At 37.2% G+C, this 20,533-nt stretch overlaps 1 protein-coding gene across 4 annotated transcripts in view; it reads left to right on the forward strand.

The window, feature by feature from the left end:
• Positions 1-15,873, forward strand: part of SH3TC1 (SH3 domain and tetratricopeptide repeats 1) — a 29,593-nt gene extending 13,720 nt beyond the window's left edge. The window contains exons 6-18 of one of the 4 annotated variants that reach the window (XM_017727688.1): positions 203-346; positions 1,023-1,197; positions 1,978-2,051; positions 2,902-3,097; positions 4,133-4,260; positions 6,404-6,445; positions 8,023-9,708; positions 10,072-10,252; positions 12,234-12,402; positions 13,398-13,520; positions 13,816-13,966; positions 14,864-15,060; positions 15,278-15,873. In XM_017727688.1, the coding sequence (XP_017583177.1) occupies positions 203-346; positions 1,023-1,197; positions 1,978-2,051; positions 2,902-3,097; positions 4,133-4,260; positions 6,404-6,445; positions 8,023-9,708; positions 10,072-10,252; positions 12,234-12,402; positions 13,398-13,520; positions 13,816-13,966; positions 14,864-15,060; positions 15,278-15,508 (3,497 nt within the window). In that variant the 3' untranslated portion in view covers positions 15,509-15,873. Of the gene's footprint in view, positions 1-202; positions 347-1,022; positions 1,202-1,977; positions 2,052-2,901; positions 3,098-4,132; positions 4,261-6,403; positions 6,446-8,022; positions 9,709-10,071; positions 10,253-12,233; positions 12,403-13,397; positions 13,521-13,815; positions 13,967-14,863; positions 15,061-15,277 lie in introns of those variants that run through there. The other 3 variants (XM_017727689.1, XM_017727691.1, XM_017727690.1) reach the window with 3 other exon arrangements.
• Positions 15,874-20,533: the final 4,660 nt, after the last annotated feature.

Consider the following 20,533-nt stretch of genomic DNA (forward strand, 5'->3'; position numbering starts at 1 on the left):
AGTTGTTTCACCATATAACAGTTCAGTATGTTATTTTGTATTTAATTGCACACAATTTCTGGGAACTTGTTGAACCCCATTTTGTGATTTATACACTGTGCATTAAGTAATAATGGAGTAGTCTCTAACTCTCTGAAAGTTTATATTTTTGTGTAATACTGTAAAATTGCAAAGAAAACAAATTGGATTTTCTTTTCCCTAGGTTTTATAAACCATTGCATGGAGAATTTATTTCTAGATCACTCTTTCTGGCTATATTCCCAAGAGGAGGAAGACACAGGCATTGAAGTCTGTATAAATGAAAAATCATTAAATTTGATGTACAGAAGTCTGCTAGTACAGGAAGGTAGGTAAGGCTGTACATGCTAAGGCTAAGTTCAGGGAAGCATCTTCTTTAAAACCTCCAAATCAGATATTAAGACCTATGCAAATACTTAAGTTGAAGTTTAAATTTACTCACTCCAAATGCACATTGTAAAGAGAAAAGAACAAATACAGATTAGGTTCAGTGAGATCATGAAGGGATTGAAGAAATTCATGTGCAGCTGGTACATAAATGGATACCAAAAGGATTAAGGAGCGATGTACATTCCAACTTGCTTAATATTACTGCAGATGCTGGAGATGTGCAGGAGGAGGATTATAAATAGTGGCCAGGCTCATGTGCTTCTCCTAAACAGCATAACCTTCTTGTACTGCCAGAGACAGGATGACAGGATAGATGGATCATTTATTGCTGCAATAGGAGTATGCAGAATTGCAGCAGAGGGCTCTGTGTTCCATTTGAGACCTCATCTCTGCATTTTTTTTTTACTAAAAGAGACACTAGACAGAAAAATATGACACTAGACAAAATAGACCTATTCATATATGAATATTTGACAACTGGCAAGAAAACTCTTGAAAAATATGGATTTTCAATTTCTAAATGAAAATTACTAATGCTCTTGAAGCCAGTTTAGAGCTTATATGACACTAAAACATTACATAAAATGACATCTGCTTAACTGCTTTTGTTTTAGGATCTTTTTTTGTTTTATGTCCTGACAATACGATAAGAAAGATGATGGTTACAGACAATGAAATAACTTTTTTTGAGACTGGGGCTTTTACTGAAGATGTAACAGGTGCATCTGTGGATAGTGACATGTCCATGTTGTCTAATGCTTCTCTGGAGCCATTGGAGCCTTTCCATCAGTAGGTACCTGACTTTACCTTCCTATTTCATCTGATTCACGTATGCACATGTTCTGCTTCGAGATGCCTCTACAGGGTAACCTGTTGTGGAACATCCATCTTAACTGACACTCATAAAAATATGCTCTAATTCCTTTCACACAACTGAAATTAATCCAGATACCTGCAGAGCTTCATTTAGAGTTGGTTTGCCATCTTGTGAGTTACGTATTGTTTTTTCTTTCCGGAGTCTGACATAAAATCTATTAACATTTTTAGAGTAACACAAAGTAAAAGTTTTCAATTTTCAGGATGCTTGGAAATATGGGTAGTAACAGATGAGATGCTTATAAATGTTGATCATAGCAGGCTAGCTGTGTTTTTAGTGAACATTATTGACAGGACCCATCCACCTTCTCTATGCAGTTTCTCAAGTTCATGTCCAAGCTCACAACGAAAATTATATCAAAAGACTCACTTCAGGAATCACCAGAAAATCGTTAGTTCTTGGTGCTCTTAGTACTTAAAACTGGGATATTTTTTTTTTCTGTTGACCTGTGGTAGGGACAAATAGCATGACTTTCTCAGTTCAGTTTGTTTTCCTGAAGTAGCACATCAGGAGAACTTTTACTAGTAATATTAATCAAAACATAACTGTGTCTGAGGTGTATGAGCAGTGCCGAAATTGAAAGCTAATTGTGGGAGGGATTAATCAGTTTTCATATGCATTTTAAATATCATTGTTATTGTCACAACACTTAGTGAAGTGTTCTGTACACTAACTTCTTTTTCTGCTTTCAGATGGTTTCTCAAAGGGTATCCTAATCCTGTTGATTTTTCATTTAAAAATGAATCTAAATCCATCAGAAAAGTTGGTAAGAAACTCCATTAAGACATCAATGTTAGAATAACCCCAAACTTACTCCATGCTATTGCTAGAACAGACTCTAAAGGGTTCAATAACTTTTTTTCCATTTTATTAGAATGAGAAAATAGCTTTCAAAATTAGTTTGCAGCAAAATTCGTGAGAGTATAAGTTTGTCTAAGGTTAAGCTCTAAAGAGTCAAACTCTAAAGTCTTGTCTTCCCCTTTTTCCTCCTAAATATTACACAAGGTAGTACAGAGTAATGGAGTTGAGGATGCCTCTGTAGTTGTGATGACAATCTTTCAAATAAGAAAATGAAACATGTGATTGTGGGACTTTCACATGTGTACTGCTTTATCTCATACTGCCAGAGAAATAAAACTTACACAGATGGTTTGATGTTAGAGAGCAAATATGGCTTATTTTCTTCTATGATGTCAGTTTTAATACTGTACTGACTGATATATAGCCATATTTATCCCATAGGGATTGTTTCAACTGGTTCAAAACTGGTTCAAGTGTTTTACTCTGGCCCAAGTTCAGAGCCCTTTTTAAGAGGGAAACAAGGACTTAAATCATTTCTTTTTGCTGCTCTGTGATGGAATTTGCTAGAATTGTGAAAACATTCTAGGCTTTGCTTTCTAAAGGCTGGGAAATGAGGATTTTAATGCTATTTACAATTCTAATCATCAAACCAATGATGTTTGGATGCTTTAAATCTTGTCACAGCAGATATTCAACTCACATGTTCCAGGAACGTCTTTTGCTAAATATATTCTGCTGAGTTGCTATTCTGTTAAGTGTGTTTCTATTGTTAAATTACTTTATCTGCAAATATTATTTATCTCCTTATTACACAGCAATGGGATCCTGTCTCGCTGTGATGAATTATGAAAGTATTGTGTCGGAAGGGCTGAGTTTTCAGGAAGGGGACAAAATTGAGATCATTGGCTACTTCATTGAATGCATGGAATGGTTTCTTGGAAAACATGTGTTTACTGGCCAAGTGGGTTTTGTAAAGACAAGTCATGTTAAACTGGACTTATCTAGAAATAAGTGAGTGATATATATAGCTCATAAACAAAAAAGACCTAGTCTTTTAAGCTTTAAAATGCTGAACATTAAATTCAGGGTGTGGGGGTTTTTTAGTATGTTTTGGGAATTTTTGGGGTTTTTTTTTTTTTTTTTTGGTTTTTTTTTTTTTTTTTTTTGGGGTTTTTTTTTTTTTTGTTTGGTTTTTTTTTTTTGTTTGGGGATCTTGTTTGGTTGGTTTTTGTTTGTTTTTTTAGGTTTTTGTTTTGGGGCTTTGTTGTTGTTTTAATGTGAATTGTCATAGCATGTATCAGTCAAAACTGCCAAGGATTCGGAATATGAAGTCTGCTTAAATGTTGCAAAATACTATTAGTCTGTAGCTGAGTTTCTTCCTGGACAAAGAGGTTTCTGGAGTTATTATATTGGTTTAATTTCTATGCTTTGTCTCACAAGATCCAAGCAGCTTTACCCTTGCAGAAGGCTCTCTCCCAAGAGATCTATGTTAAAGCATCCAAGTTCTGTTTTTTTTCCTAGCACCCTCAGTTATACACATTAACTTGCCTCTAATGGGACCTCTGCAAGTATTTGCTGATAATGGAGACTGAAACCTCTAAAAAGGGTGTATTTCATCATGCATTGGCAACATGTAAATAGGCTGCTCTTATTAATATGCCTGAACTGTTTGCATGCTGAAAAAAGGAGTTCTTCAATGCTGCTTGCAGGTCCATTTAGTATGTAACTTTAGGCTTAGATTAGAAAATCAATACCATAAAGTCCTTCAAGACTTGTACTTCTAATAAATACTCTTATAAAATGCTATACCATGACACTGACAGAAAACTTTCTCTGATATGGCATAAACTGTTAGCTGTAAGCATGTTTGCTATCAGTTTATATGCAAATTTTATAAATTGACTGAAACTAATTTTGAACACAACACAACCTATAATGTAAAGACTGTATTAGTTTCTCCAACAAGTTCATATTTGACTGATGCAGTGAGCTCCTTAAGCCAAATCTGCTTTCAGGCATCTTCAAAGTTACTTCTTTCCTTGCTAGACAACAAGATCTGGATTTTCTTGAAGCAGAAGAGCTATCTTTTTTTTCAAAAGAAAAAAATCTGGAAGAAGTAGTACATTTGTTGAAACAAACCTCCATCACAGATGTTTGCTCTGTGTACAGAATAGGTAAGTATGACTTTTACTCCTTTTCACTGCACAAGATACATGTGTAGTCCCTATATCCCTGGTATAATATTTTTTCAATGAGATTCCATAATTTGCACCTATTTTGAAATACCTTGGTATTCAATTGGATCTTTGATATGGCATGTAAAAATCCTTTATATTATCTTCATTATTTTTCTGCTGTTTCAAGACTTTTCCCAGAAAAGCATTTGCAAATCTTCTTTTGTCCTTTTTTTTTTTCTGAGTGAATTTAAACAGCAGGCTTTTAAAAACTCTTACTGAGCTGAACAGATCTGCAAGCTTTTACATGACTGAATTATAAATTATAATTTCACATGGCTGCATTGTAAAAGGCAGTATGTTCACCCAAACACTGCAGGATTTTCGTCTTGGGAAAGTAGCACAGCATAATAATTATTGACAGCTAATGCAAACACACACCTCTTCATGCTTGATTTAATTTTCAAAGGTATAGAAAAATAGCAAAATCTAGACATATAAACATAATTTCTGATAGAGATGTTATTTCTCTGTGCTTTGCATAAGCAATTGGGGTAACTGGGGTTTCACCTTTATAGACTTACTGTAAGGCAGGGTAATGCAATAGTCTTGCTGAACTGAACAGAGGTAGCAACTTCTTACTCCACCACAGGCTGTTGATGATGCATATCCTTGTCAAATGTCTAAAAAAGTTTTATCTCCATTAGTGCCATCCTGAGAGCCAGGCCTGTAGGCTCCAGTTTGAGAGGAGCCAGTGTGTAGGTTTGAGTTGGGTGTGTTGGTTTAATTCTGCAAATCTGTGTGTATGTGTGAGCAATAACTAAGGCATGTCAGACCTGCCCTGGCAGTGTGCAAAATGCCTCCCCATCTCACCTCCTGCACTCAAATGAAAAGCCTGGGAACAAAAGCTCAAACCTCTAAGGTACTAAAGCAGTGTCATGGGCTTAATGGGTATACTGCTATTTTTGCTGTTGTGCATTTTTCACCACATCTCCTCCCTAATCTTTTTAAGTACCACCTTCTTTTATGTCCTCCCCAGCTCATAGTACCATCTTTACCACTTTTCTCTTAAACAGCTCAATTGATCCACATAATTTATCCAGAGGAAGCATTTTCAATATTCACTTAATATTTTGTTGTATGATCTGAGTAAATGGATTTTCAATTCCTTCCTTCTACATTAATCTACTGAGAAGTATTTACTTATGAGCACTTCCCTGATTAGATATTCAGAGAATTAAGTTACAACTACTGTAAACATCTGTGGCTTTCATCCACCAAAGTCAGGAAAGCATTTATAAAAAGGAGATCCAGAAGTAAACAGTCAGTGAGAGGTCATTCTCAAAGGCTAGTAAAGTAGCTTTCCATCAGCTTAAATAGAGCTTAAATAGGTCTGTGAGCCTCTGCTTTTGTATATATCCCTCATAACCTCAGTACCGCTTCTGTTGCATCAAGTGTATGAAAGATGGTGAAAATATTCCTGAAATGCAGCATGACAGCTGAAATACCTTGACAAATATCTGCTACACAATAGTAATTCTTAAATGCTCTACAGATGTGCAGTGTTTAAATGTAAAGCCAGATCTGTAGTTATAATGTCTACAGAATTAAGAGCAGTCTTTTAAAATCAGACTGATATTTTTTCACCCACCTGCTATTGGAATGGCCACAAAAGTCTGACACTTATCTACACAAGCAACCCTAAATAATTTCCCTTCCCACCCCCTCCCCATTACCCTGGGAGTGACACTAAAAATATTAAGGGCTCCTTGTTATCTCATTTTATGAGCTGGTTGGAGAATGATCATCTTTGCTGCCCACTTGCATTTTAATGCAGCAGAAATGCTTCCCTCATGCAGGACAGGTTGGCTTTAATTCTGAATGTGATATGTTCCCCACCTTACTGAGCAGAGGTAGCTGCATGATGATAGCCATGTAGAAGCAGTGAATTGTGTCAGCAGGAGGGTAAGTCCCTGTTAGTTTTGGGTCAAACTTAGAATATTTCTTTTCTTCCAAATTTCTGGGACATCTCAAGTTCTTCTGACATAAAGAATTATCAAGTAAATATAGCCTAATTTTAGGAGATTTAAAACTGAAAAATAACCAAGTCACTATAGCTAACATGATTTTTTATTTCCTACAGATGCATTAGAAGAACCTGAATTTCATAAAGCTCATGAATGTGGTAATACTTCATACACATACAATTTTTACATAAAATTAATGAGACTTCTGGTATTTTTTGGTGTATTTGCCAGCTATTCTCCTTCTAATGTCTCTTCAAATGCCAATTTTCTTTTCCCATTGTTTGCTTTCTGAGATTTTGCTTTAACCCTTTCTCACTAGGTTTTCAGTAGGACATTGTGGGTTTTCACTGGTATCAGATGCCTTTCTCAGAACTTACTATCCAACTGCAAATTTTAAGACTTTTACTGATGTGACACATGCATGCACCACCTCCCAGCCCCTCCACATTGTTAATCAAGGGAAAATACTGTTTATGGGGCACGTGGCAACTGCTGAGTTTGAATTCCTGCAGATTTTTTTGTCTGCTTGAAAACTTCGTCCCAGAAATAGATTTCCCGAAGGAAATATTTTGTTGAGGATGCAGAATTATTTCCCTTTGGCATTTTGTTGCTAAGCTGTCACTATCATTATTCATATTGTATTACATTTTCCTAAACAACATTTTTTATATTTATGATTCTGCTGCAGTTTCAGAAATGAGATTCTAAGGGAATTGAGCTCTAAATCTGTAGCTTCAACAAGCTCCTGTTGATCTGCAGCTGGAAGTTTAAGAACTGACTGACTGTATACTCCATCCCTAATCCCCGTCCTATTAACTGGGCTGGGAAACAGTGGGAGGACTAAGAATTGATGGAGTATCTGTCTTTACTATACTCGAGAGGTATTCAACAATGTTGTCACTAGGAGAATTTAGATCAATGGCCACATCAGTTGCCACAAATTGGTAATTTTGTGAAAGATAATCTGTGCCAGCAGAGAATCAGGGCTGAGGATTGATAGAAGAAATCCTAATAAACAATACACAGGCCTGTCTGGCTGTACCTGGACAGAACAGAACCTTTGCAGACAGCCCCAAGCACCCATGTGAGACTTCACCAGCTCAAGTAGCACAGTCTTACTCCCTGCCCTGGCTAAGCTGCCTTAGCATGCTGTCAGGGCCCAGGCATACCCTTACTCTACTCGAATGGTTGAATTCCCACTTCCTTCACACCATAAGTCCAGCCAGCATCCATGTCCTGACTTTGGGCCCTTTATCCAGCCTCCACTTCAGACCTTGGGTTGTCCTTGATTTTCTTCTGCTTACTAGCTAGTCTGAATTGTATTTCTGTGGCAGGTCTCTTGCTCATGTACACATGGCGAGAACAGAAAACATACACTGAGTGTACTTTTTGAGTATACACAGGCAAAATGCAGTTTGAATTAATCCTGGACTTCAGCTGGATCAGCCCTGGGCCTGGCTAGACAAGTGTACTCATCACTAACTTGCTTACATGTGGCAAGTTTATTCTCACTCCTCCGGTCTCCCACACTTCATCCTTCTTGATATCTTTTTACACCTTTGGCTTGTTTCCTACACATACTGTTAAGAAATCACAGTATGTTTACATAATGTTCTTGTAACTTCTTTTGTAACTTTTGTGATCTTCACTGACAAATGTTGTAGTTGGTCTATCAAAGATCTTTGTGTGCATTCATACAGGAAGTTGTGATCTGTAATTTATTTTTAAATTTCAGACATCCCATGCTCACCTTCTAGCACGGGATCCACTAGCAAGAATGGCAAGATAGAAGAATTGCTGAAGAACTTCAAGAATTTGGAGGCTTCTCAAGCTGAAGAGCCAACTGCTGAAGGGAAGGAATCTGCTGGCTCTTCAAAGACTGAAATATTTCTTCTATCTGAAGGGCCTTGTTTCCACATATGTCAAGATGATGTTCAAGCATCTGACATCTTTGAGCCATTGTTACTCTTCTTAAATAGGAAAGAGTATGAGAGCAACTTCCAAAGCCTGTATGATTTCTCTTATTCTTTTACCAATTGCATGTTTTATGGATTTTCAGAAGAAGAAGACCTGGTTAGTTTTTTAAGATTAGCAAGGGAAGCAGCAAAGAAAGCAGGCCTGTCCTGGGCACTAGCAAGGCTGTGCTTTCTCTTAGGCAGGCTCAGTGTTAAAAAGCTGAAGTTTTCCCAAGCTCGAGTGTATTTTGAGGAGGCATTGAGAGCAGTAGCTGGAGAGTTTAATGATTTGTACTTTGTGATGGCTCTTTATACAAATCTAACAGTCATCTACTTGACCCAGAAGAACAAAGAGAAGTGTACCCATGTTTTTGACAAGGCTGCATCTCTTCTCATGGGAATTCCCAACTACATTTGCAGTGCTGACCTGGAGGCAGATATACTGAAGTATGCTCTGAAGAGGACAATTTTGAGCCAGAACAAACATGCAGAGGCAAGGGCATGCTTTCTACTGGCAAAACATTACAGTGCACGCAAACAACACCAAGAAGCACTGCCATTCTTGGAAAGATTTCAGCTGTTGCTCAATGACCTGGGCTTACAAAACACTTTATCCAACAACTGTTACTTCAAACTAGCAGAGTCCTACCATGAAAAGTGTTTGCCACACATCGTATTAAGCTGTATAAAAGTTACCTCTTGCCAGAGCACCAGTAACTTAATGGATTCCCTGAAAAGGATTGATTTAGTCATCAAAAATGCTCCCAGAGTAGATGGCCTGAGAAAACTCGGGCAAATACTCCCATCCCAAATTGCACCTTACCTCATACAAGCACTTTCTTCTGTGTTTACAAATGAGCAGGAAGGACTGTGCAGCACTCTCTATCTTAGCTTAGCAAAGCTCTACAGCCACCACAAACAGTATGGAAAAGCCATTGCTTACATGATGAAAGCACTGGGCTCTGCTTCTGCTAAGCCAGAGGAAACTATTAACTATTTGGTTTCGCTTGCTTGGCTGTACATTCTTTACAAGCAATATGATGTGGCTTTAGCCATTTTAAATGCTGTTGTAGGCTCTGCATGGAGCAATCCCCAGCAACTCGGCATTGCTTATAACATGCTGGCCATTGCTTTGAAAAGGACAAACAACACAAAAGAAGCTGCTGAGAGCTACTACAAAGCACTGCGTCTTTCAGAAGAGACTGAGATGACCCACAACCAAGCCATAGCCCTGGCTAATTTTGGGGCACTCTGCCTGCATGCAGCAGCCAGCAAGCTGGCAGAACATTATTTCATCAGGGCAGTTAAGCTGTTCTCCAAGCTTCCAATTATGGACTGTGGTCAAGACTTTATCCAAGTCCTCCTTCAGCTGGGATATTATTATGTTGGTGGAACTGAAAAAGAGAAAGGAAGGTTTTATTATGAATGGGCTTTTTTAGTTGCCATGGAGATGAGTCATCTGGAGAGTAAGTATATCTTTTATAAGTTACAAAATGTACCCTGTTTGGGAATGTTGCTGGTATAGGTATATTAGATCTGTATTTAGAAGCTGCATATCTTTATTATTCTTCCTACCATGATTAAGGCAGCTTTTGCAGGGAAGGTGACTCTGTTACTGTTTTCTTTTGGAAATGAAGTTTGAAGTAACCTCTAGCCTTTGTTAACTTAGGGTTGAACAAAATGGCAGTGGGATATTCTTTTTATGATTTCTATATTTTTCATTTTCTCTGCTGTAATTTGTGAAACAGTGAGAATGTTTTAAAATGAAAGTTAATTAATTTTAAAATTATTCAGAGATTCATGTTCGTATTTCCAATCTATTATCTTAGGCCAACTACAAGCAATTAAACTTCTGTGTCAGTTCTACACTACAGTTGTTCCCAATGAGACTCAATGTGTCATCTACAATGAATATCAACTATCTTTAGCTAGAAAGATGTCCAACAAAGTTCTGGAGGGACAAATTTTGGAAACCATTAGTCAGCTCTATTTGTCTTTAGGAACAGAGAGGTAAGACATGCTGAATGACTTTTATTTTCATTCTGATTTTAACTTTTCCATCTTGCAAAGGATCTCAATTTGTGCAAAAGCTGACTATGACTGATTTTTTTTTTTGTTTTTTTTTTTTGTTTTTCCCCTCTGCTTTGGTAATACGCTTTATCAGAGTTGAAGACTCCAGTGCTAATGGAGAATTTTCTTGTTTCTTTTTAAGTAACTGTAATCTCTCAAGGGAGACAAGATGTTCTGGAGGGATTAGCACCACTTCAAGAACCAATTTATTTTTAAAATCGATGTAAATACATTTTAAACCTATTATATGTTATACAGCTCTTGATGATTGCTACATCAGGTGATTCATTTGCAATGATTTGTCCAAGGCTTTTTTTTTTTAAGACACTAAAGGACATATTCCAAACAGTTCAGGCGTTAAATTGCCTCTATGTAAGTGTTGCTCTTCGAGGAAAGGCTTTTTTTTCCCAAACTTATGTAAGTACAAAGCCAATGTTCAAACCTGCATAGTGTTACTCTTCAGCAATTCCTATATTGCTCTTATTTTCCAAATAACAATTTTTTTGCTCCAATCTGTTGCAATAACATACTGCACAAGTTAAATTATAGTAACAAGTGCTGAGGAGACTAAGTTTTCTCTAAGAGTATTTGAAGTGTTTTTTAAGGCTGTTTTGTCTGATTTTTTTCTTGGTGTACTTCAAGCAGTTATTTAGATTCAGATATTTTCAAGCATGCCTCAGTAAGGATGCAAAAAATATTCTCAGTGATGGAAAGAGAACAGATGCCTATTCTAGCATCTAGCACCCAGTGGCTGTAGTCTGAGTATCTAACATGCTTAGAAGGTCACCCAATTTATTTTGCTTTGTTACTGCTTTTTAATGATATAGTTGGTGACTGTCCTTTGGAGAGACTGAAGACAAAGAAATTGGTTAAGATTTCAAGCTGCCTGGAATTTGCAGAAAGATTTCAGTAGCTGGAGAAGCTGTATGTGTGCTTGTAGTACATGGAATTTTTATATCCCAAGAGCCTGGCTCCCAGATGTTGACTGTGTAACCTTAGCATGCTACCAGACAATAGCACAGTATCACAGTATTCTGTGATTTATTTTTTTTTTCCCCCCCTCAGATGAGATCTTGTAAACAACTAAAATCTCGATAGTTTGAAATACAAAGTGGGGTATTACTTTTAGATTTGTTTTGGTTCTCTTTGGAGGCCTAAGTAGCTGTTCTGAAGTTGCACTGTGTAAGGGTTCTCTGTGATGGTCACGTTATATTTTAATATATTTGTGTCTTGTGCTCAGAAGAAAATGCATTGGGTCAAGGTGATGGGAGTCCAGCATAAGATGGAGAAAGATTTAATGAGTCTGGGGTTTCTATGTCTGGTATAAAGCACCATAACATCAATAAATCTGATAATTTAAGTGTTGCTAGAACTGATCATGACATGTCCCATTCTCTTCTGCCCTACCACTCTCCTCCCAGTTTCTCCTGCTTCTTTCAATAATTTCTGATTAGTCTGAATTGCACTTAACTCAGATGCATAGATTATTAAAAAAAATATTAGATGCAATTTCTTTCTGAAGTTTTTAGGAAAAATCCATAAATGGTAGAAGAGTTAAAGATGAGGAAAGACTTTTCTACTTCTCACAAGTTTGAGGTAGAGGAAGGACACATATAAACTATCTTGAAATAATATACAATATAACATGATAAATTGTATGGATAACATAACTACATATATATAATATGTTATATATATAACATATTTTTATAATATATAATAATATAATAGCTAACAATCTAACAAGAAACATAGATTAAAAAAAGGAAAAAGACTGAGTTCTCTAGTTACCAGTGTAATATAGCTGAGAAATTATAATTGTGCACTAAATAGGGGAAACAGAATGTGTCTCATATTAACATAAGGCTTTTCTCACTGAAGAAAACCATTTGCAATTCTGAAGAAACCCCTTTGTGGTTAGCACTTTTCCCTGTTTCAGGGCCTACAGGTCAGCTCTGGAATACACCAAAAGAAGCCTTGGAATATTTATAGATCTCCAGAAAAAAGAGAAGGAGGCATATGCTTGGCTACGGGCAGGAAAGATATATTATGTTCTGAGGCAGAATGAGCTGGTGGATCTTTATATTCAGGTATGTTGTCAACCCTTCCAGGCATGCACATGGTGTCAGTGTTGTGCAGGTGGCATGGTAAGAGTAAGTAATTAGATATAAAAATTCCATAGACTTTGCCAGTTGATGTTCTGAACACATAGTGACATCACTGATGTAATGCTCAGCAGCTGATAGGAAAGTCTCAGCATTTTCCACTGATGCTCCATTTTAATCTGTTGCTTGACTCTGGAAGGATTTTGGGCAGTGACCTTTCTTACTGCCTGTTAATCCTGTATGTTTCTTCATCACCATTTACCAGCTCTAAAGCACCACAGGGTTGTCTTAGAGGTGTCTTTTCAGCTGTGAGAGCAGAGACACGTATCTTGCACATCTCTGTGCTTAAGTAGAAAGAAGGATTTGTTTTAATTGAATGCAATTTGAAAACCAAGGAAGACAAAGCCAGAGCAAGATGCTTAACCTGGACTTATGTAAAAAACACATTTTCATGACTATTTTTTCTATCAATAACTGAGAATCCTGGTATTCTTGCTTTGCATGCTTTTTTATTAAATCCTTTTTGCTAACAAGGCATGTACTTATCCATGAGAATAGAATAGTAGACCTGCATTTATTTACAGAAATCAGTTCACAGGCTTTTAAATCTGCAGTTAGCAATATCCAACTTGCACTTTGAATGTATTTCTATGATATGTTTGATCTAATTCAAATTTAGTATGTGGCAGCTATCAAATACACTGTTGTTTTCAGGGTGTCATGTGCTGAAAAAGGTAGCAAGATACTATTGCCAGAAAAAGGGAAGCCTGGACTTTTTTCTTCTTCAGCTACTGCCACTGGCTTAAAGACAGGGTACCAAAAAAGAGCATGTTTGCATCAAATATAGCCTTTCTTGTCATTTTAATAGGAGAGATCTTTTTTTCAATTGCTAATATTTTCAATTGCTAATTTTTTTTTACCATGGAATAACCAAGATTCAATTTCTTTCTTTCCTTCCCCATTCCTTGTTTTCTTTTCAGGTTGCTCAGGATGCTGCTCTTTGCACTGGAGATCCAAATTTAGGAATGGAATTGTTTGAAGCTGCTGGAGACATATTTTTCAATGGTACTTGGGAAAAGGAGAAAGCAGTGACTTTCTACAGGGTTTGTGCAGTTTTTCTGCTGCATTGATAGTTATGTACCTCCTACCATAGCAGGTATTTTACAAATGCTGAACCAAAAGCTGAACCTCTCAGCAAACTGTCTATAACCTATTGCAGCTGCGTACTTGTCATGGTTTTAGTAGATATCACCTCTTTCAAATCCTCTTCTGGTTCCAAGAACCATTCTAAGCAAAGAGCAAAATGAAACCAGAAATTACTTGATTTGACATAAATGAGATCCTGTCAGCGCACATCTTGGGATTCAGCCATACCTAAGCTGATGCTGTGTGTTTCAGGACAGGGCTCTCCCACTTGCTGTTCAGACTGGCAACGAAACCACTGAACTCAGATTATGCAATAAGTTGGTGGAATTGCTGATGAATCTGAAGATTTATGAGGAAAGTCTGGAGTATGCAAGAGTAGCTCTCGTCCTCAGTGTAAATTTAGGTAAGAACAATTTCCATTATAGCTGAGTATGAGCAACACCTCTAAGAACACAGCAGAACTCTGAAGTTTTCTTCCATTGCATCTAGTCAGTTCTTGCCAGGATTTCATAGCACTACTATAATTACTGTTTTTTTCCTCTATTCAAGAATGAGCAATTTATTACTTCCTCTTCTAATTTAGGATCAAATGGAATACCTTTGGTAGAGAATAGAATTAAACCTGGAATTTAATGTCCGAACTGAGTGTGCTTCTAACAGCTAAGATACAATACTCATGAATAATATTGTCCTAAGAGGCTTTTGAGTGTGCCAAATACTTTCAGATTTGCTCCTAGCATTGATAGTGAACCAACATAAGATGGAAAAATCAAAAATGATAGGTCTAGTTTCAAAATTACTATTCTTCAAGTTTGGGAGCTGTTCAACTGATTAGCAACCTTCCTAACCCTCTGTAAAAGCACGGATAGGTCATTTTGATCAGTCTGAAAATAATATTTTTGTCATAATGTTTCATGTAAAATACATATTGGGATGGACAAGGGAGTCTTTATTCCCATTAACTTTCTTTAATTTCTTTCATAATAATCTCTTTGTATTCTTTGTAAGTATGCAGTGTGTGTGTATATATATTTTATTATATATATACACATATATACACATGAGAGATGAATGTAGTTATTTCTTAAAATCCCAGACACTTTCAAATCCTACAGCAGGAAATTCAGAAATTCCATAGGATTTTTCTTGCAGGGCAGGTTTTGACCATGTATCTCTTAAGCAAAACTGATTTTATTCAATAAAAGCTCAGCAAATTCAATATAGAAATTTTTTTAAAGTAGCATGGATTTGAGTACTTTGTCTCTTTGTTTTTATCCTGACTCATATGTTATCTCATTAGGAAATCAGCTAAATGAAAGAATAGCTTACCATCGTCTGGCAGCCATCCATCACCATTTGGGTCACTGTGAACTAGCTGAACACTTCTATTTAAAGGCCTTGTCCCTCTGCTCCTCTCCTCTGGAGTTTGAGGAGGAAACACTCTATTATGTCAAGGTGTACTCAATCTTAGGAGATATTATATTCTATGACCTTAAGGTAAGAAATGTTAATAACTTCTGTAGCAAAATTTTATACCAAGTAATATTTCATAGAATCAGATTTTGCCATGTTCTGGTTCTGTGTGTTTGGAATGTAAACAGTAAAGTGGGCAAACTGAAGCTCAGAATCTGTATCATTCTTGTTAGATACTTACAAACCTGAGCTCTGCTGTCCTCTTGCACTGGCTGTACTAGATTTGAGCCTCTTATTTCAGGACCCCTTTGATGCAGCTGGCTATTACCACTTGGCACTTGCTGCTGCCATGGACCTGGGCAATAAAAAAGCTCAGCTGAAGATTTACACCAGGCTTGCTGTGATCTACCATAACTTCCTCGTGGATCGGGAAATGTCTCTCTTCTGTTACCAAAAGGCAAGAACCTTTGCAACAGAGCTGAATGTTAGGAGAATAAATTTAGCTCCTGATCAGTGTTACAAGAGTTCATAACCATTTTTGGAAAAGGCAGACTAACTACTCCAGAAGTACCTGAGGAAATACTGCACTGGCTTTGTAGGAGGATGCAGACTTCATTCAATGACTCATTATCCGTGTGCTGTAAGCTGGAGCTCATCATCCCAGACTAAATTACCAGTTTATATGACAGGGAACTACATTTCATTGTCTTTAAGATACATAATCTTGTACTTGTTGTTTAAGGATCAGTCTGTAAATCAAAACTCAACAGTCTCCTTTTTTTACATTTTTCTTTGCTGTATCTTTCTGCCTTGCTGGATATTGGAAAATGATTAATGCATAGATGTAATGAAAAATGTCTAATAAAGTATTACAGAAGAAAACCCATTCAACATGAATTGTGGCTTCCTTTGCCTGACCTAGCTTTATTACTTTTTTTGACATCAAGTAAATGCATCTGCACAAGCATGTTAGGTAGGGTTGAGAAATGGTTTTACCCAGTTCCCCAGACATTGCCCCTTTTTTCTGTCAAATGCACCTACTGCAGTACTTATGGGGACCATTTAAGCTTTATCTTATAATTCAAGAAAACTCACATACATATTGTAATAATAACTAACTGGTTTTTAGAACTGTAAAACTGAAGCTGTCAGAATGTGAGTCGCAGTTTTGTGGATTTTGGTGGTCGTGTGAAGGCCCTCCTTCCCTGTTTTTGAAGACAATTTGTTTAACTGCCCTTTCCAGAACTGTCAGTATTGTCTGCAATGACTTACTACAGTGTTTCCTACTTGTTACATAGAGATAAATATTTTTCAGAAAAATGTATTATTTCACTTTAGTTACAAAAAAATCCAGATTGTTTATTTTGATAATTCTGAATCTTTGTGACTCAAAACATCATACCAAAGCTATGATAGAAATTACATATTAGATCATCCTCAGATTCACTTTAAGATTATGCCTTTTCATTCTCTTAAGAACTCTCTACAGAAAGTGCTGGTTTATTTTATTTTTAAGGGATATTGCAAAGAATGGAAATATGGAAGTGTTTTTGGAAGTTGCACATGCAGTCTCAGAAACCAGATGGGGCTGTTGGCTACATATTATGTTTGTTTATACTGTCAAGCCTGGGGAGAGGTGAAAAACATACCTTTATTTTTTTTCCTGATCTCTGTATCCATGTAATCTCATTGCCTTGGTTTTTTTGCCTAAGAAACTATTTTTTGCCTAGAATCTGTTACTCAGAGCATGCTCTGAATTCTTTCTATTTATATATTCAGGTATTTGATTTTTGTCATCTTTTCAACCTTGTGAATTTTTTGTCAGCTTTTTTACTTCTTTCCTACAGGGAGAGAGGATATACATATATGTATGTACATATTTGTATATATTACATGTATATTGCATATATTTGTGTATATATATACATATAATGTAAATGAGAGAGACTGAAACTGAAGATATTCTCCAGGGAAGTGGGAAGTGCATCTTTTTCCTTGGTCTCCCCATGGTCTATATAACAGATAATTTCCACTATCATGATAACTGGGACCTTTTAGTTACCTTGAAGAGGTGTGATGACTTAGGTAGACAAGGTAACTCTCTATGGTCCTGCTCTTAGATCAAGGTCCACAAAGTGAAGTGGCATTTCAGTGCTGTACCTTTGGGATTAAACACTTTGTATTTGCTATTTCTAGAAGGCTCTCTGCACAATAAGCATTTTGTTTGCTTGTTTTAGCTTTTGACACTGTAAAGCTGAAAATTTTAATGTAATGATGTCTTAGGAATGACTTGATGACTCAGATTCATACTGGTGTCATATTGTCCCACTAAGCATGGGAAATTAGTTATCCCATATGCTCTTCATTGTCTTGACCTGAAAACTCAACAAAAGTCCTGTATGATCTCTGCAGAGCTGTGAAAATTGTGAATGTTGCTCTCTGTTCATTAACTTGCTTTTCAGTGCTTGACAGTCTATTTTCCATTTCATTTGGTTTTCAGACTAGCTAAATTTATAACCTCTTGCTGACTCTGATTGCTGTAATCATAGCCTGTCTCTATATTCTGGGAAGGGAAGCTGACTTTATCTGGAATTCAATTCTGCTGATAAGGCCTATCTTCTTTCTTGCATGGCTACTTCATCTTTTTGCTTTGATTCCACAGAATTTTTGCTTTCATAGCAATCTAGTTCTATATTATTAATTCACCCTTTAGTGTTAAACTGTGCTTGAGCAGTGTATAGTACATGGAATTTCTTGACCATTCCCTTGAAGCCAGTACATCAGTATATAAAAATGTATCTGGTTTTTGAAAAGGCAGGACCTGAATTATCTCCTTGCCCTGGTGACATGTGAAGTCTGCTTTGCTACTCCATGTGGTTAAAGTGCATCATAGGCAGAGGATTTCAAAGAACTGCATTCCTATTATGTATATAAATGGCATGTTTTATTTTTAAAAGCTGCTCCAAAACATGTTATCTTTAAATACATCTTTTCCTCCAGGGAGCACAACAACATTTTATGATTCTGAAATAACAAATGCAATCAATGCACTTGAACAGCAAATTTGGAATTTACAGGTTCTGGGAGGAACTGAATTTGGGTAAAAGGATTACACAGTTAAGTTCTGTTCATCCAATCAGCAGTGGTAGGATTCATCTTCCCTTGGAGACACCTGTTAGGTGGCTGTAGTCTCTTTAGCATCAGAGAATGGTCAACTGTCTGCAATGTAGAATTTCACAGGTGCGTGAGATGAATCCTATCTGGTGAGCTTCCTGGTGCAAGTCTTTATTGAATGGAAATAAAACTCTATTTTCCCACAGCTGTTATGATCAGGTAAATGATAAATTTTGGCCAGATAACTGGTAGAACATTCTTCCAGCTTAATGAAGCATAAAGGCTGAACAGCATGGAGTCCAGATACCTCCTAGATAGGGTATAAAAAACATACTGCTGCAGAGTTTGTTTGTTAGAAAAGACAGTGAGGAATAGGATGTTTGAATGATAAATGAAAAGCAGACAGAGGAAGCACATGAAGATTCAGAGGGCTTCTCCCCAGAATGAGTTATGTAGTTGATCAGTAGCAAATTTTGATACTCTTAATGAGCCAAAAAGCCCTGCTGAGCTGTTAAAAGCTGCAGGAACTGACACACTGTAGGTAGTTCTGCTTGATTTGAAATAACAAGGTTCTGCTTCCAGAAAGGCATGAACTGGTGCCTGTGAGCAGCTCCATGTCTAGAACCATGTCAGATACAGGGCCAAATACTTGTGGTGCTTTCTCATCTAGGAATGACATATTTCCAAGGGTCACCCCTTCATTTTTAAAATGGGATTGTAGAAAAGGAAGTTGTAGTGATGGTATAATGGTATAGAATACTTAATTCCTGGAAAGGATGCCCTCCTGTAGAAGCTCATGTTTCCAAAAAGGAAAATACAGAGTACTGTACTCATGCAGTTAGGGGCCTTCCTCTGCATCTCTCCTGGTTCAATAAAAAAACCTCTCCAAACTCTGCATGTTCTGTGTGTGTCCATGCAAGGGAGGGCAGCCCTGTTCCCTCTCATGGATAAGCAGCTCACTTTGGAGTAACAGATGGCAGGGCTACATCTCCCACAGTCTGACAGCCTTGCATCGTGCACCTCTGCATTAAATAGTGTCTTGTTACAGTATCCCCCTGATCCTCTAATTCAGTCTGAACACTCCCAAGTTTTGCGGGCCCAGCTTCAGCGTTGGTCAGCCGAGGGACTCTGGCCACGGGGTGGCAATGTCTAGCTTTGCATCAGTGCCTTCCCGCCCGCCAGCGTAAGAAAGGAATCCAGGAACCTGGAAAAGCAGCTCACTTTCTCCATTACCCTTCCTATCCCGCTAAAATATCTTAAAACAAACCAAAACACAACCCTTAGAACCCCACGACCCACTCAAATAAACCCCCTAAAAACGGATGAGCTAAAACTCTTCAAGCCCCTTTACCAGGGAAAGCAAAACGGAGCTTTCCCCAGTCAGCATGTATTGCAAAGGAAATATGCTCCAGGAAAGCAAAAGAGCATTTGCAGGGAGGAAAAAGAATTGAAGGTAATCATTCTAAGCTACTTTGAAATGCCTTAAACTGACTTGTCCACAAACAACTTAGAGAAAGTTGGCTGTTCTGAGGTACTATGCAGATTTATTTTTTAGCAGGAAAACTGCTGTGCAAGCACAGAGGACAGTGGTACAGAACTGTGACTGAGGTTGGATGCAGGCACATGCTGAAAGCTCTTGGTATTATTTTTAAGTGGTCAGCTTTTGATGTCTTCTTGTTTTGCCAAGAGAAATGCCCCATGAATTCTTTGTATGAGCCTGGTGCTACTGTATTCCGGGCAGTGCCATTCAAAATACTTAACCTCAGGAACCAAGAACTTCTTCTGAAGATGTACCAAAGATACTAGCAAAATTAGTAGCTGTTTTCCTAGTTAATGTAAATTGCCTGGCTGGTGTTATTCTCTGCTGAATGTTAAGGAAATGTTCCTCTAAATATTTTGCTCCTAATGTTTTTCCGCATTCATTTGGCCATGTCAGATAATAAAGGTAAGAAAAATGTTTAATTTCGCAGAGTATCTATCTCACTCTGGCACTTTAATCACTGGGTGGCAGGTTGTGTTGCCTTTGCACTGACATACTAAATGGATTGTATCTTGCCACGAAAAGGCAAATTAAACACAATTACTCTGACTTAAAATATTATGAAACTTGTATGCCATTTAGATGCTGAATTACTCTAGAGAGTTATGTGCTGGGAAACTCTTGAAAATCATCAGCAGGTGTTTTTCCTGATGTAGCAGATGTACAAAATCTGTTCAAAGTAGCCTTTCTTTGCCAAGTCAACAGAAGGGAATTTCACCATTGCATGGAAAAGATCTAATTTTTTGGAATTTGGAATGAGCATAATAAATGGAGCATTTTTGCTTTTCTAAAAATAACACTGGTTCTTTCTGAATCTTTCCTGAAGTATATTTAACACTGTGGGCTGGTGTTAGATACTTGTGTTCTATCAGTCAGGTTACATTGAGGGAGAGGGAAACTTCT

The sequence above is a fragment of the Corvus brachyrhynchos genome, unplaced genomic scaffold, assembly GCF_000691975.1.
Source record: "Corvus brachyrhynchos isolate BGI_N302 unplaced genomic scaffold, ASM69197v1 scaffold80, whole genome shotgun sequence".
NCBI classification, from domain to species: Eukaryota; Metazoa; Chordata; class Aves; order Passeriformes; family Corvidae; genus Corvus; species Corvus brachyrhynchos.